The sequence below is a fragment of the Miscanthus floridulus genome, chromosome 3 (assembly GCF_019320115.1).
Source record: "Miscanthus floridulus cultivar M001 chromosome 3, ASM1932011v1, whole genome shotgun sequence".
NCBI lineage: Eukaryota > Viridiplantae > Streptophyta > Magnoliopsida > Poales > Poaceae > Miscanthus > Miscanthus floridulus.
Genome location: NC_089582.1, coordinates 119,580,307 through 119,594,616, shown reverse-complemented (window position 1 = coordinate 119,594,616; position 14,310 = coordinate 119,580,307). Strand labels below are relative to the sequence as shown.

The following is a 14,310-nucleotide window of genomic DNA, read 5'->3' as shown; positions in this document are numbered from 1 at the left end:
CGGGGTCCCTGACTGGGGACCTGTCTGACCTGAGCCTGGACAAAGGAAAATCGCCAGGGGCTTACGACGATGCCCAGTCATCTAACCCCGCTCCGCCACTCCCTGAAGAACCGACCCCGGCGGGGCAGAATCTGGAGACGGCCCCGTTCCCATACCCCTTTGGGTTAAGAAATGCCACCACCTCCTACGCCTACGCTTACGCTGCCGCTCACGAGCACCCCTCGGAACGCCGCCAGCGCTTCGCTCTCGACCTAAGCACCCACTCCGACCCCTCGGACGAGGACGAGGCGTGGCCCGGGGTGGATTTCTCCGAACTCCACAACCCTGGGGCTTTACGCCAATTCTTGGCCGCAAGCGACTACTGCCTCGGCTATTCCGACTCCGACGACGAAGGGACTTACGATCCATCCCGTGAGTGCTTCCACGTCGGGCTCGGGATGCCAACGGTGGGCGAAGAGGAAGAAGGGACAGGCACTCGTTCACCGCCCCGGGCGGGGACGGGTGGTGCCACGCCTCCTCGTCTCGCAGCCCCGGCAGCACGGAACGAGAATCTCGTCCACGGGGGGCATCGTCGCCCAGACCTGGAGCAGCTCCGCGAGCTTCAGGCCAAGGTCGAACAGGACCGACTCCTTCTGCAACAGCTCCGGGACACTCTCGAGCAGGAGCAGCGAGGGCGCGGTGAGGGCGGAGGAGCCCGAGCGTGGGCCCGCGACGTTCATCACCGCATCAACGACAACGAGGGCGGAGAGCCACCCCCAATCTTTAACCGCGCTAGCCAGAATGTCGCAGCTGCTGCGATGCTGATCCGAGCGATGCCCGAGCCCTCCACCACCGAAGGGCGACGGGTCCGCGGAGAGCTCCGCGACCTCCTCGAGACCGCAGCAGTACAGCAGGCCGAAAGTTCCGCCTCCCGCCGGCGCGGAGGCACTTCGGAGCAACCCACGGCACGACCTCGCCAAGGTCAGGATGCCTCGGTCCGTCCCGAGCCCGCTCGCGCGCCGACGGTCAACAGGGCCCCCTCGGTGCGCGACCGACCTGGACACCAACGCGAGGTACAAGGCGACCACGAGGTAGTTGGCAGGCGACGGCGCCACGACGACGGAGCCGCCCGAGGCTACCACCCGCACCGAGGCGGTCGCTACGACAGTGGTGAGGACCGCAGCCCCTCCCCTGAGCCGCCAGGACCTCGGGTCTTCAGCAGGGCCATCCGCGTTGCTCCTTTCCCCGCCCGGTTCCGACAGCCGGCCAACCTCACCAAGTATAGCGGCGAGACGAACCCTGAGCTATGGCTAGCCGATTATCGCCTGGCTTGTCAGCTGGGTGGCGCGGACGATGATCTGCTCATCATCCGCAATCTCCCCTTGCTCTTGATGGACTCGGCGCGAGCCTGGCTTGAGCATCTCCCCCCCTCGCAAATCCACGACTGGCGCGACTTGGTTAGGATCTTCGTCGGGAACTTCCAGGGCACTTACGTGCGCCCTGGGAATTCCTGGGATCTCAAGAACTGCCGCCAGAAGCCGGACGAGTCTCTCCGAGACTTCATCCGGCGCTTCTCCAAACAGTGCACCGAGCTACCCAGCGTCGGTGACTCGGAGATCGTCCAGGCTTTCCTCTCCGGCACCACTTGTCGGGACTTGGTCCGAGAGTTAGGGCGCAACGTCCCGCGCTCTGCCGCCGCGCTCCTCGACATCGCCACCAACTTCGCCTCGGGCGAAGAGGCGGTGGGGGCCATCTTCCCCAACAACGACGCCAAGGGGAAGCAAAAGGACGAGGCCCCCGAGGCCTCGCCCACCCGCGTCCCTAAGAGAAAGAAGAAGGGCCGCCCGGGGAAGCAGGAGGTCCTCGAGGCCGTTCACGTCGCCACAACAGATCGCAGGAATCCCCGAGGCCCCCGCGGCCCCGGGCTATTTGACGACATGCTAAAAAAGCCCTGTCCTTACCATCAAGGTCCGGTGAAGCATGCCCTCGAGGAATGCACCATGCTCCGGCGTTACTACGCCAGGCTCGGGCTCCCCGACGACGATGAGGCCAGGAAAAGGGGCGCCGGCGAAAGGGACGGTGATAAAGATGATGGGTTTCCCGAGGTACGCAACGCTTTCATGATCTTTGGCGGACCCTCGGCATGCCTCACGGCGCGCCAGCGAAAGAGGGAACGCCGGGAGGTCTTCTCGGTCAGGGTAGCCACCCCCCGGTACCTCGATTGGTCTCGGGAAGCAATCACCTTTGACCGAGATGACCACCCTGATTACGTTCCAAACCCCGGGCAGTACCCACTAGTCGTCGACCCAATCATCGGCAACACCCGGCTCACCAAAGTGCTCATGGACGGAGGCAGCGGCCTCAACATCCTCTACGTCAACACTCTGGAGCTCCTGGAGCTCGACCGATCACGGCTCCAAGGCGGTTCCGCGCCCTTCCACGGCATCGTACCAGGAAAGCGCACGCGACCCCTCGGACGCATCGATTTACCCGTCTGTTTCGGCACTCCCTCCAACTACCGCAAGGAGGTCCTCACCTTCGAAGTGGTAGAATTCAAGGGGGCGTACCACGCCATCTTGGGGCGCCCGTGCTACGCCAAGTTCATGGCGATCCCCAACTACACCTACCTCAAGCTCAAGATGCCAGGCCCCAACGGCGTCATCACCATCGAGTCCACGTACGAACATGCATACGACTGCGACGTCGAGTGCATCGAGTACGCCGAGGCCATCGTGGAGGCCGAGACCCTCATCGCCGATCTCGTCCAGCTTGGTGGCGAGGTTCCCGACGCCAAGCGGCGCGCCGGGGCCTTCGAGCCCGCGGAGGCTGTCAAGCACGTCCCCGTCGACCCCGCCGTCCCCGACGGCCGAGGACTGAAGATCAGCGCCACCCTCGACAGCAAATAGGAGGCCGTGCTCATCGACTTTCTCCGTGCGAACGTCGATATGTTCGCATGGAGTCCCTCGGACATGCCAGGCGTACCAAGGGAGGTCGCCGAGCACGCCTTAGATATCCGGCCAGGCTCCAGGCCGGCAAAGCAGCGCCTGCGCCGGTTTGACGAGGACAAGCGCAGGGCCATCGGCGAAGAAGTACAGAAGCTCGTGGCAGCCGGGTTCATCAAGGAAGTATCCCATCCAGAGTGGTTGGCTAACCCTGTTCTAGTCAGGAAGAAAAATGGCAAGTGGAGGATGTGCGTGGACTACACTGGTCTAAATAAAGCATGCCCGAAAGTCCCATTCCCACTACCACGAATTGACCAAATCGTCGACTCCACTGCAGGATGCGAAACCCTCTCCTTCCTTGACGCGTATTCCGGTTACCACCAAATCAAGATGAAAGAGTCCGACCAGCTCGCGACCTCTTTCATCACTCCATTCGGCATGTACTGCTACATAACCATGCCGTTTGGCCTCAGAAACGCAGGGGCCACTTACCAACGGTGCATGATCCAAGTCTTTGGCGAACATATCGGACGAACCGTTGAGGCCTATGTGGATGACATCGTAGTCAAGTCCAGGAAGGCCGGCGATCTCGTCGACGACCTGGAGGTTGCCTTCACATGTCTTAGAAAGAAGGACATCAAGCTCAACCCCGAGAAGTGTGTCTTCGGGGTCCCCCGAGGCATGCTCTTAGGATTCATAGTCTCGGAACGTGGGATCGAGGCCAACCCGGAGAAGGTCTCGGCCGTGACCAACATGGGCCCGATCCGAGACCTCAAAGGCGTGCAGAGGGTCATGGGATGCCTTGCGGCCCTGAGCCGCTTCATCTCCCGCCTCGGCGAAAAAGGCCTGCCCCTGTACCGCCTTTTGAGAAAGGCCGAGCGCTTTTCTTGGACCGCCGAGGCCGAGGAAGCCCTCGCCAGGCTCAAAGCACTGCTCACCAACCCCCCCCGTCCTGGTTCCGCCCACCGAGGGCGAACGCCTCTTACTCTACGTCGCCGCGACGACCCAAGTGGTCAGCGCGGCCGTAGTCATCGAGAGGCAGGAGAAGGGACACGCTCTGCCCATCCAGCGACCTGTCTACTTCATCAGCGAAGTGCTCTGCGAGACTAAGACACGTTACCCGCACATCCAGAAGTTAGTTTACGCCATAGTCTTGGCTCGACGCAAGCTGCGTCACTACTTCGAGTCCCACCCGGTGACTGTGGTGTCGTCTTTTCCTCTGGGAGAAATAATCCAAAACCGGGAGGCCTCGGGTAGAATAGCCAAATGGGCTGTCGAACTCATGGGGGAGACCTTGTCTTTCGCGCCTCGGAAAGCGAAGACGCCCTCGACCATCTGGAGGAAGCCCGCGACGTAACGCTACTACACTCAGCCAGGTATCAGCAAGCCCTACGACGCTACCAAGCCCGGCGCGTCCAAAGCCGGGACCTGAAGGTGGGCGACCTAGTGCTGAGACTGAGGCAGAGCAACAAGGGCCGCCACAAGCTGACCCCACCCTGGGAGGGGCCGTATATCGTCGCTCAAGTGCTGAAGCCCGGGACCTACAAGTTAGCCAACGAGAAGGGCGAAATCTTCACCAACGCTTGGAACATAGAACAGCTACGTCGTTTCTACCCTTAAATTTCCAAACGTTGTTTACATTGTTTCTCGAAATGAATAAAGAAGCGTTCTTTAAATTGTTATAATCTTTCGAGGAACCCCCTTATAGACAAATCGGTTGTATAGAACCCAAGGACCGAAAGATCGTCTCAAGGGCGAAAAGGCCGGCCGAGTCGTGAGAACGGCCTATGCCTCTGGGCTACGGCAGCTCCCTCACCACCGTTTCGCCCAAAGGACAGCTTAGGTTCCGAGGAAGTTCTTTGCAGAGAGGTTATCTATCGATAGGGGCTCGACGTCACTATAACGCAATAAGGGAGACTCGGCTTTGCCTCTGCAAAGTCGAGCCTCCCTCGGGGGCTAAAAAGGGGGAACCCCCCTAAGTCCCGGACACCATTTCTCAACCGTTTTTCCGAAAATTTCCACACCAAACTCTCTCGCGCTCCGACGGGACCTTCGCAAGAAACCCAAAGACCAAAAGCCTGTCTAGAGGCCAAAGGGCCGGCTGAGTTGTGAGAACGGCCTACGCCTCTGGGCTACGGCAGCTCCCTCACCGCCCTTCGCCGAAGGACGGCTTAGGTTCCGAGGGATTTCTTCGCGATCGGGACAGAGGGCACGAACTTAGAAATAGAATGGAAAACGGTTAAGAAGCATACATACGCAAATACTTTAAGGGCCTCGACGGCCACAAAAAAACGTCACGATTCGGCAACTAACTCGATTCGGTTACATGGCCCCTTTTGGCCCAGGTCAAAGCTCAAGGATCGGCGGCTGGCGCGGGAGGGACCACCTCTTCTTCGAACAGCTTGGCCAACGCGGTGCCAGGTGCCTCGGCCGCCTCCAACAGCCTCACGACCTCTGCATCAGCCTCCTCGTCATCTTCTGGCAACACGTAGCCATCGCTGACAGCCTCGAGGTTGATGGCGTAGTGCGAGGAGACGACGGCCAGGGCGCGCTTGACACCCGTGTGCAACGCCCCTCGGAGTCTCTCGCGGACGTGGCCGCTCAACGCGATGAGGCGGCTCCCAAGGGAGCTAGCTGATTGGACCTCCTCGACGTCCAGAGCCTCGCAGGCAGACCGGACAGCGCTGCGCAGCGCCTCGTGCTCCCGGACCTCGGCATCCAGCGCTGCTTGCGCCGCGACGGAGGCCTCAGCCGCCTGGGAGGCCTCTTTCTCCAGACCTACGTCGCAGCAAGGGGTCAGGAGTCAAGCGCGAACCAGGACAAAAAGAGCAAATGGAACGAGGAACATGGTTCAGCGGAACTCACCCTCGGCCTTGCCCTTCCAGGCTGAGACCTCGACCCGAGAGGCCTCGGCCGCCTTGGTAGCCTCTGCCAGGGCGACTTTTGTCGCCTGATGCTCGCTCTGCTCCGCACCCAGCTGCCCGGCTGTAGCCTTCGCAGAGGCCGTCGCTTCTTGGGCCCGAAGCCTGAAGGAGTCTCGCTCCTCCTCCAGTTCCTTGATCTTGGCCACCAGAGGGGCGGACTGCTCCTTAGCCATGGCCAACTCCGCCTGAATGTCGGCACAACGAAGGCGGAGGTCCTCCACTTCCGCACTCCGCGCCGACAATAGTCCCTGGGCATCGGCAAGCAAGCCCTTCTGGCGCCGGAGCTGGTCCCAGATATCCCTCTCATTTCGCAGGAACACCGATTTCCCAAGGGATCGGGTCTCAAGCTCCTAAGGAGGCAAAACAAAAAACACACGTCAAAACACTGCGAGCGGGCTCGGAGAGAAAACAACGCGGCACGAGAGGGGAAAGTACTCACCCGAGTGACACCAGGCAAGTCCCTTTCCATGACAGTCATCGCTGTCTGCAACGACCGCACGGCCAATCGGCGATACTCCTCGAGGGTATCCCAACGCCCCCCCTCGGCGACGTCCTCAAGGGCGAACACAGGCTCCCCCTCGGGATCAGCCTGGTCCCGCCAGAAAACACGCGGGAAGTTCCACCCACGGGGCTCGGGCCGTAGCGGAACAAGGGCCGAACTCCCCTCGGCAGGATCTGGGACTTGTTGCTCCGTGGTACTGGCCGCCTCGACGTCCGCCGCCTCCTTCCCTCGGGAGGAATCATCAGACGAGATTGTCTGAACCAGGGGCGGCGCCAAAATTTGCCCCGTCTCCACCTCCATCGCCTCGGTCTCGACGGACCCGAGGGCTCTGGCCTCCGCCGTCTCTACCTTGATGGCCTCGGTGTCCACCGCCCTGACATCGGAGGTCTTGGGGGCTCCGGCCTCGCCCTCAGTGGCCTCGGCAATAGCAGACGCCCCAGCCTCCTTCGCGGCCGCCTCGGCCCCCTGTTCCTGGGCGGCCTCCTCCTCCACTCGCTCCGCGGCCGCCTCGGCCCCCTGTTCCTGGGCAGCCGCCTCCTCCAAAACGGCCTCACCCGACCCCGCGCCACGCTGCGCGTCAGCCTGCGCCTCCGCTGCCTGATGGGCGGAGGAGCTAACGTTCACCTTGAGCGCCTTACGGGGCGCCAAGGGAGGGTCTCCCACCAGAAGCGTCTGGCTGCAAGAAAAGACACTCCCAAGGTCAGCATGCAACCAAGGGGCAAACAAGAAGCGGACTCCGCCAGGAAAGACGCTTACCGCGAACGGGGATGCAACCGCTTCGACACCGTCCGCCTCCTCTGCAACGGCGGCGGTGGTGGCAGCAACGCGGCCTCGGTGTCCACCAGCGCCAGCTGGTCCCCGTCGGACCCCGGCACCTCCTCGACCCTTCGCGGAGATAATGGGGTCGCCCCCACCGTCACCCGCTCAACCTCCACCGTCGAACCCATCGGGCCGACGGCACGCTCCTCCGACACCCGCGCCTCGGGTGTGCCGGCCTCGGCGCCGGGACGGGCCACCACTGGCCCCGGGGCACCTCCTCCTTCTCCTAGGGGCGTCAGGCTCCTTGCCGGCGCCCCGGGAACCATCTCCCTGATGTCGGGGAGGTGTTCCAGGCAGGCCGTCCCCACCTCGCACCCACCGCCGTCGCTCGAAGAATCCGACACCGACGGCGAGGGAGACGGCTCCAAAGGGAGACCGTCGAGCCTCTGGCGCCGGCGACGGGCGTCCAGCTTTTCGCGCGCGAGGATCTTCTTCGTGCGCTTCGCCTCCTGGGCATCTTTCTTCTTCTTCTCCTCCTCGGCACGCGCCCTGTTCACGGATCGCCGCCGGGCGTCCTCAGGAACGGGCGGCGGGGAGCCTCGCACGTCTCTTATCCCCTGTGAGAGCGACGAAGTAAGACAACAGACCAAAAAGGCGAAAAACAAGAAGGACGCGAAAGCCTCGACAACATTCAACTTACCAGCGAGACATACCCCCACGACGGGCGCATCGGGAACGGCATCAAGTCATCGAGCCTCGGCTTCCCGTCTACCGCCTCCCTCACCCGACGCAGGGTCTCATCATCGGTAAGGGCGAGGGCGGACATCTTGATACCGGCGACCGGGTCGCTCGGCGTCATCTCGAACAACCGCCGTCGCCGGGCCATTAGCGGCAACACCCTCCGGCGGTGAAAGGCCGCCACGACCACGGCCGCCGAAAGGCCGCAGTCACGCAGCTTCCCCAAGGCCCTCAAGAGCGGTTCCAGCCTAGGCTGGTCGACCTTGATGACGCCGTACCCCCATTTCTCCGGTTGACTCTCTACAACCCGCCCGGTATAAGGGGGAAGTCCTCCGCCGTCGTTGCGGAGGTAGAACCAGCCGTCATACCAACGACGGTTGGACGTCGACAGCTGGGCCGGGATGTAGAGGGACTGCCGGTCTTGGCGCACGTGGAGGGTGCAGCCGCCGGCCCTCTGCGCCTTCCGAGCCCCCCTCGTTCCCCCCGGCTTGGAGGTGAACGTCGCTCGGAACAAATGGAGCCACAACTCCCAGTGGGGAGCGATCCCTAGATACCCCTCGCAGACGGCGACGAAGATGGCCGCCTGCGCGATGGAGTTGGGGCTGAAATTGTGCAGCTCCACGCCATAGTAGTGCGGGAGTGCCCGCATGAAGCTATCCGCCGGCGACCCGAAGCCTCGCTCGTGGAAGACGACGAAGCTCACCACGTAACCGTCGCGCGGCCTCGGCTCCGACTCGTCCCCCGGAGCAATCCACTCCGGCTCGTCGGGGTCGGTGATCGGGCGAAGAAGACCGGCCTCCACGAGCGACTGCAGCTTCTCCTCGGTGACATCGGACCGCTCCCAGGGATCCGCCGGGAGGATGACGGGACCACCAGCCATTGCGCGGCGGAGGACGCTGCTACAGCGGTAATCTCTCCCCCTCTCTCTTTCGATCTCTCGCCCTCGCACTTCTCTTCCCCGGTGCTCTATGCTCTCAGCGACGGCACGGAGGCAGCAAAGGCGAACGCGGAAAAGGTAAGGAGGGAGAGGGCGAGGCTGTTTGCGTATTTATGCAGGGACGAATCGAAACCACCGGGCGACGAAATCGGGGAAGTTTCCCCCAGGAAATCCGGTGCGGTTATCCAGATCCGGTCTTACCGCCCACTCCCTCCTCATTAATTGCGTGTGCAGTTACGTCCCGTCGACTAACGCCACGTCACGCCCAACCGCAGCAGCTGCAGGCGCCGTCCCACCTCCCCGAAAAAGCTGCCTCAAAAGGCGCGCCTGCCGTTGCTAACCGCAGGGAGAGAGGTAACCCCCACCCGATTCCTTTCAGGCAAAGGGACCAGGCACCGAGCCCGTTACGGTCCAGGGGTTCGAAGGCTGGGCCCTCAGGGGTTTCGACAGCCGCCCCAGGACAACAGAGTCAGGGGCGACTACGGGCGAGCCTATACGAGGCCGAGGCCCAAGCGAGCGAAACGCTTGGGATGCCCTGTGTCGTGTCCGAGACCGGCAGGGAAGTCTCCGAATGGGATCCCACCGTAGGGAGGCACCGAGCCACCGAGGCCCAGCGAACGGCCTCGGCACCCACTAGAGAAACCCTCCGGTACTCTTGGAGCGCGTCTCAGGACCGCTAGCCGACCCCCAGCGAACGGGGTACGGGCCTCCACTCGGACTTACCCGATAACAGCTCACCGGAAATGCCGTCGCTCGCGCCCACCGAGGGTAGCGTGGCATCTTCCACCCCTCCTTCCGAGCGAAAAGGAAGCGCGAGGGTCGAACAAAAAGTCAGGAGAATCCCTGACGGCCCTCTCGCTCCGCGCAGAGGCTAAGGGACTCTTCCTGCAAAACGTTGCCAAGTCCCAGCGACCTGGGCTCGCACACGAGGGGACTCGGCAACACAAACCCTCCTTCCGAGCGAAAAGGAAGCGCGAGGGTCGAACAAAAAGTCAGGAGAATCCCTGACGGTCCTCTTGCTCCGTGTGGAGGCTAAGGGACTCTTCCTGCGACACATTGCCGAATCCCAGCGACTTGGGCTCGCACACGAGGGGGCTCGGCAATACAAACCCTCCTTCCAAGCGAAAAGGAAGCGCGAGGGTCGTTCAAAAAGCCGGAAGAACTCCTGACGGCCCTCTTGCTCCGTGCAGAGGCTAGGGAGCTCCTTCTGCAAAAAGACGCCGAGACCCCGCGACCTAAGCTCGCACCCGAGGGGGGCTCGGCAGTCAGACCCTCACACGCGAGGGGCGAACCAAAAGCCAGGGGACCTCTGACCGCTCTCTCGCTCCGCGCGAGAGACTCGGGGGCCCTCCTGCAACTTTGCCGAGACCCAGCAGCTCAGGCTCGCACACGAGTGGGCTCGGCAAACAGCCCCCCCCCCCGTCCGAGCGAAAAGGACGGGCGGGGGACGGGCAAAAAAGACGGAAGGACCCCTGACCGCCCTCTCGCTCCGTGCGGAGGCTCGGGGGCTCTTCCTGCACCCGAGATAAAGACAAGCGACCCAAGCCCGTTACGGTCCGGGGGTTCGAAGGCTGGGCCCCCAGGGGTTTCGACAGCCGCCCCAGGACAACAGAGTCAGGGGCGACTACGGGCGAGCCTATGCGAGGCCGAGGCCCAAGCGAGCGAGACGCTTGGGATGCCCTGTGTCGTGTCCGAGACCGGCAGGGAAGTCTCCGAATGGGATCCCACCGTAGGGAGGCACCGAGCCACCGAGGCCCAGCGAACGGCCTCGGCACCCACTAGAGAAACCCTCCGGTACTCTTGGAGCGCGTCTCAGGACCGCTAGCCGACCCCCAGCGAACGGGGTACGGGCCTCCACTCGGACTTACCCGATAACAGCTCACCGGAAATGCCGTCGCTCGCGCCCACCGAGGGTAGCGTGGTATCTTCCACCCCTCCTTCCGAGCGAAAAGGAAGCGCGAGGGTCGAACAAAAAGTCAGGAGAATCCCTGACGGCCCTCTTGCTCCGCACAGAGGCTAAGGGACTCTTCCTGCGACACTTTGCCGAGACCCAGCGGCTCAGACTCGCACACGAGGGGTCTCGGCAAAACAAACCCTCCTTCCGAGCGAAAAGGAAGCGCGAGGGTCGAATAAAAAGTCGGGTGAACCCCTGACGGCCCTCTCGCTCCAGGCGGAGGCTAAGGGGCTCTTCCCGCAGCATCGTCGAGGCCCTGCGATCCGAACTCGCACCCACGGGCCCGGCAAACACAATGTAACTCCCCACTCGAAAGAGAGGAAAGCCCCTGGAGAAGCGAAATCACTCCTCCAGGGCCTCGGGGGCTACACCCGGCGGGTGTGCTCGCACGCACCCACCGAAACCCCGAAAACAAAACAACATCCCGACAGGAACTATCAAGAGCCAATTCTCGTCAGAACCTCAGGGGGAGTGCCTCCACTCCCCCCAAGGCTCGGGGGCTACTGTCGGATACCGTGAGAGGGGGTACCCTAAACAAAATCCAAAAAACGACTGCTTAGACTTCGTAAAAATCGAAACCAGCTAAACGCTGCTGGCCTCGGCCGATTCTCCGACTCGCCCGAGGCTCCAAGGGCCTCGGCCGATTCTCCGACTCGCCCGAGGCCCATCGCCGCAGGCCTCGGCCGATTCTCCGATTCGCCCGAGGCCCCCTCGCTACCGACCCCGAGCGGTTCCCCGCCAAAAGCCACGGCCGGGCCACCGGCCCTCCGTCTCGCGCAAGGCAGGCTCGGCAGCACTCCGCCGCCTCTTCCTTCTCCCGTCCCTCTGACAAAACGTCGTGTCACATCAGCTCAGCCGACTGTTGCCTCTGGCGACAACCGCACGCCCGGCACCGTACAGCAGAATGGCCGATGGGACAGGAGGCAGGACTGGGCAGGGGTTACCCGCCGCTGTACTAACCACCGTGGCGCCCATGCCTCACTATGCTGCCAACTCCTGCACCAAGGACAATGCAGCGTGGGGAGCCACATCTGGGCTACTGTAGCCTCGGAATCGGTACCCAAGGCCAATAACTCCCCCCAAGAACCTCGACAGTTTGCTTCACGGGCTCGGCAGCCTGAGGGTCCATGACCACCGAGCCCCCTGCGATGGCTCGGCCTCGGCATAGCCGCTGCCCCCTACGACGTCATTACACGGCAACCCGCACGTCGCCCGCCATGTCCTGCATCAAGCCGTACTGGAGCCCCACGACGCACAAGACCGAGTACGACCCGCATGTCACTTCCGCACATCCTGTCGAGGCGCTCAACCACTCCAACAAATCACACGGCGGCGCAGTGCAGCGACGTGGCAGACCAGGCGTCCGTCACGTCAGCACCCTGCCATCCACGACGGGACTGTGCAAGGGTTACCGGCTACTGTGCTGCCTAAACTCCTGCACCAAGGACGGACACGACGTGGGGAGTCAGAACCGGGTTCCTGTGACCTCGGGGCCAGCGAACCGACCGCTCCGCCCCGCTCGAGACCCCCGATGAGCCTCGGATTCCGCCTCGCCCGAGACTCCCGGTAGGGCCTCGGGCGAACTGGCCATGCTCCGCCTCGCCCGAGGCTGGGCTTGTCCCGCAATCTCGTCACCTCCACCTCAAAAGTCACTCCGGCAGGCTATCGCATCCAATTAATGCGCCCAGCTGCCCGCACTACGGAAGTCACGATCGGCAGCATGCCGCGGCAGGACAACGGTCAAATCGCCTTTTTACCATCCCTTACTGACGATACGGGGCACCGTATCCTATAGACGCGTGTTCGGCACTGTTCCACCCAAATCAACTATCGGCGATGGCCGCCCAGACCTCACATTGCCACCCGCTAAAGGCCTCGGCACAGCTGGCCTCGGCACAGTGGGTCTCGGCCTCAGCGCGACAGGTCCCGACGCAGCCTACTACAGCAGCCACCAGGCCTCGGCATTTCACCAAGTCAACAAAAGTACAAGAGCGCAGCATGTCGTCAGCCTTGAAGACCATACCGACTAGACATCGACTGGAACTCCCACGACGCCATACTGCTTCAGGGAGCGGAATACGTCAGCAAGTAGTAGCCTTCTCATGTACCTCTCGCTTCCTCCTTGTAACTATAAAAGGAGGTAGCCAGGGCCATTTCTAGGGGAGGAAAAACACACCGACAGAATCACGCACTTCCACGCTGCTTGGGAGCAACGTCCCAAGCCGTTCGCACCACCCTCGCCGAGACCTGGGGCTAGCTCCCTCTCTCACTCAGCTTGTAACCCCCTACCACGAGCACCCCGGTGCAAGGAATACAAGATCAATCTCTCAGACTGGACGTAGGGCCTCGACTGCCCGAACCAGTATAAACCTTGTGTCTCTTTGCATCACCATCCGGGATTAGGGACACGCAGTACAAATTCACTCGTTGGTTGAGGGACCCCCGGTTCCAAAACACCGACAATTCTCTCCCAATCTCACAATGATGATGGATCAATGATAGAGATGAGTGGGAGGGCTTTGGCTAAGCTCACAAGGTTGCTATGTCAATGTAAATGGCCAAGAGAGTGAGCTTGAGCCGACCATGGGGCTTAAATAGAAGCCCCTATGAAATAGAGCCATTGGCTCCTCAGTCCACTGAAAAATGGGATGACTGGACGTGTAGGTCAGATCGACTAGATGCTAGACCCCAGCGTTCGGTCGCACGATGTGTGCCACGTGTCCCCGGCTTCAAACGCTGATCGCCCGATCTCAACGGTCGTCGGTACATTTAAGTTGTAACTGAACGCGCTGCTTCAAAGTGACCGGACGTAGAACCCCAGCGTCCGGTCATTTCTAGTAAGCATCCATTCGTGAAAATCCATGACCAGACGTGTTTGGTCATGCTCGATCAGACTCACCCAGCGTCCAGTCACTCAACGTCTCCCCTGTGCATTGCATATGTCATCATACGTCATACTGACCGGACTCAGGCCCAGAGCGTCCGGTCATTTCTCATGCCAGCGTCCGGTCATAAGACTGAAACCGCATACTCACTGCTACCACTGACTGGACATGCCGATCCTACCAAGACCAGCGTCTGGTCACTTACAGTGACCTCCGTCTTTTCTGTATAGAGCGCCGGTGGCACCGGCGGACTGCCCGCACTCTATGGGTAGACACTGCGCCGGTGAAGTTTCTAACCCTTGCTCAAATGTGCCAACCACCAAGTGTATCACCTTGTGCACATGTGTTAGCATATTTTCACAAATATTTTCAAGGATGTTAGCACTCCACTAGATCATAAATGCACATGCAATGAGTTAGGGCATCTAGTGGCACTTTGATAACCGTATTTCGATACGAGTTTCACCCCTCTTAATAGTACGGCTATCGATCCTAAATGTGATCACACTCTTTAAGTGTCTCGATCACTAAATCAAAATGACTCCTATAATTTATACCTTTGCCTTGAGCCTTTTGTTTTTCTCTTTCTTCTTTTCAAGTCCAAGCACTTGATCATCACTATGGAATCACCATCATCATGTCATGATCTTCATTTGCTTCACCACTTGGAATGTGCTACCTATCTCATGA

General features: G+C 61.4%; 1 protein-coding gene across 1 annotated transcript; it reads right to left on the bottom strand.

The window, feature by feature from the left end:
• Positions 1-5,237: 5,237 nt before the first annotated feature.
• On the bottom strand, positions 5,238-6,323 carry LOC136544285 (uncharacterized). Its single transcript, XM_066536503.1, has 3 exons — positions 6,285-6,323; positions 5,787-6,195; positions 5,238-5,699 (listed from the first exon to the last, which is right to left on the bottom strand). The coding sequence occupies exons 1-3, from the start codon at positions 6,321-6,323 to the stop codon at positions 5,275-5,277; spliced, it is 873 nt and encodes a 290-aa protein (XP_066392600.1). The 3' UTR covers positions 5,238-5,274.
• Positions 6,324-14,310: the final 7,987 nt, after the last annotated feature.

Excerpts from the sequence above, each read along its gene's own strand:
- LOC136544285 (XM_066536503.1), bottom strand. The coding sequence starts at position 6,323 with ATGACTGTCATGGAAAGGGACTTGCCTGGTGTCACTCGG. Across the intron at positions 6,196-6,284 it reads ACTTGCCTGGTGTCACTCGG|GAGCTTGAGACCCGATCCCT; the intron begins GTGAGTACTTTC and ends TTGCCTCCTTAG. Across the intron at positions 5,700-5,786 it reads CTGGAAGGGCAAGGCCGAGG|GTCTGGAGAAAGAGGCCTCC; the intron begins GTGAGTTCCGCT and ends GCTGCGACGTAG.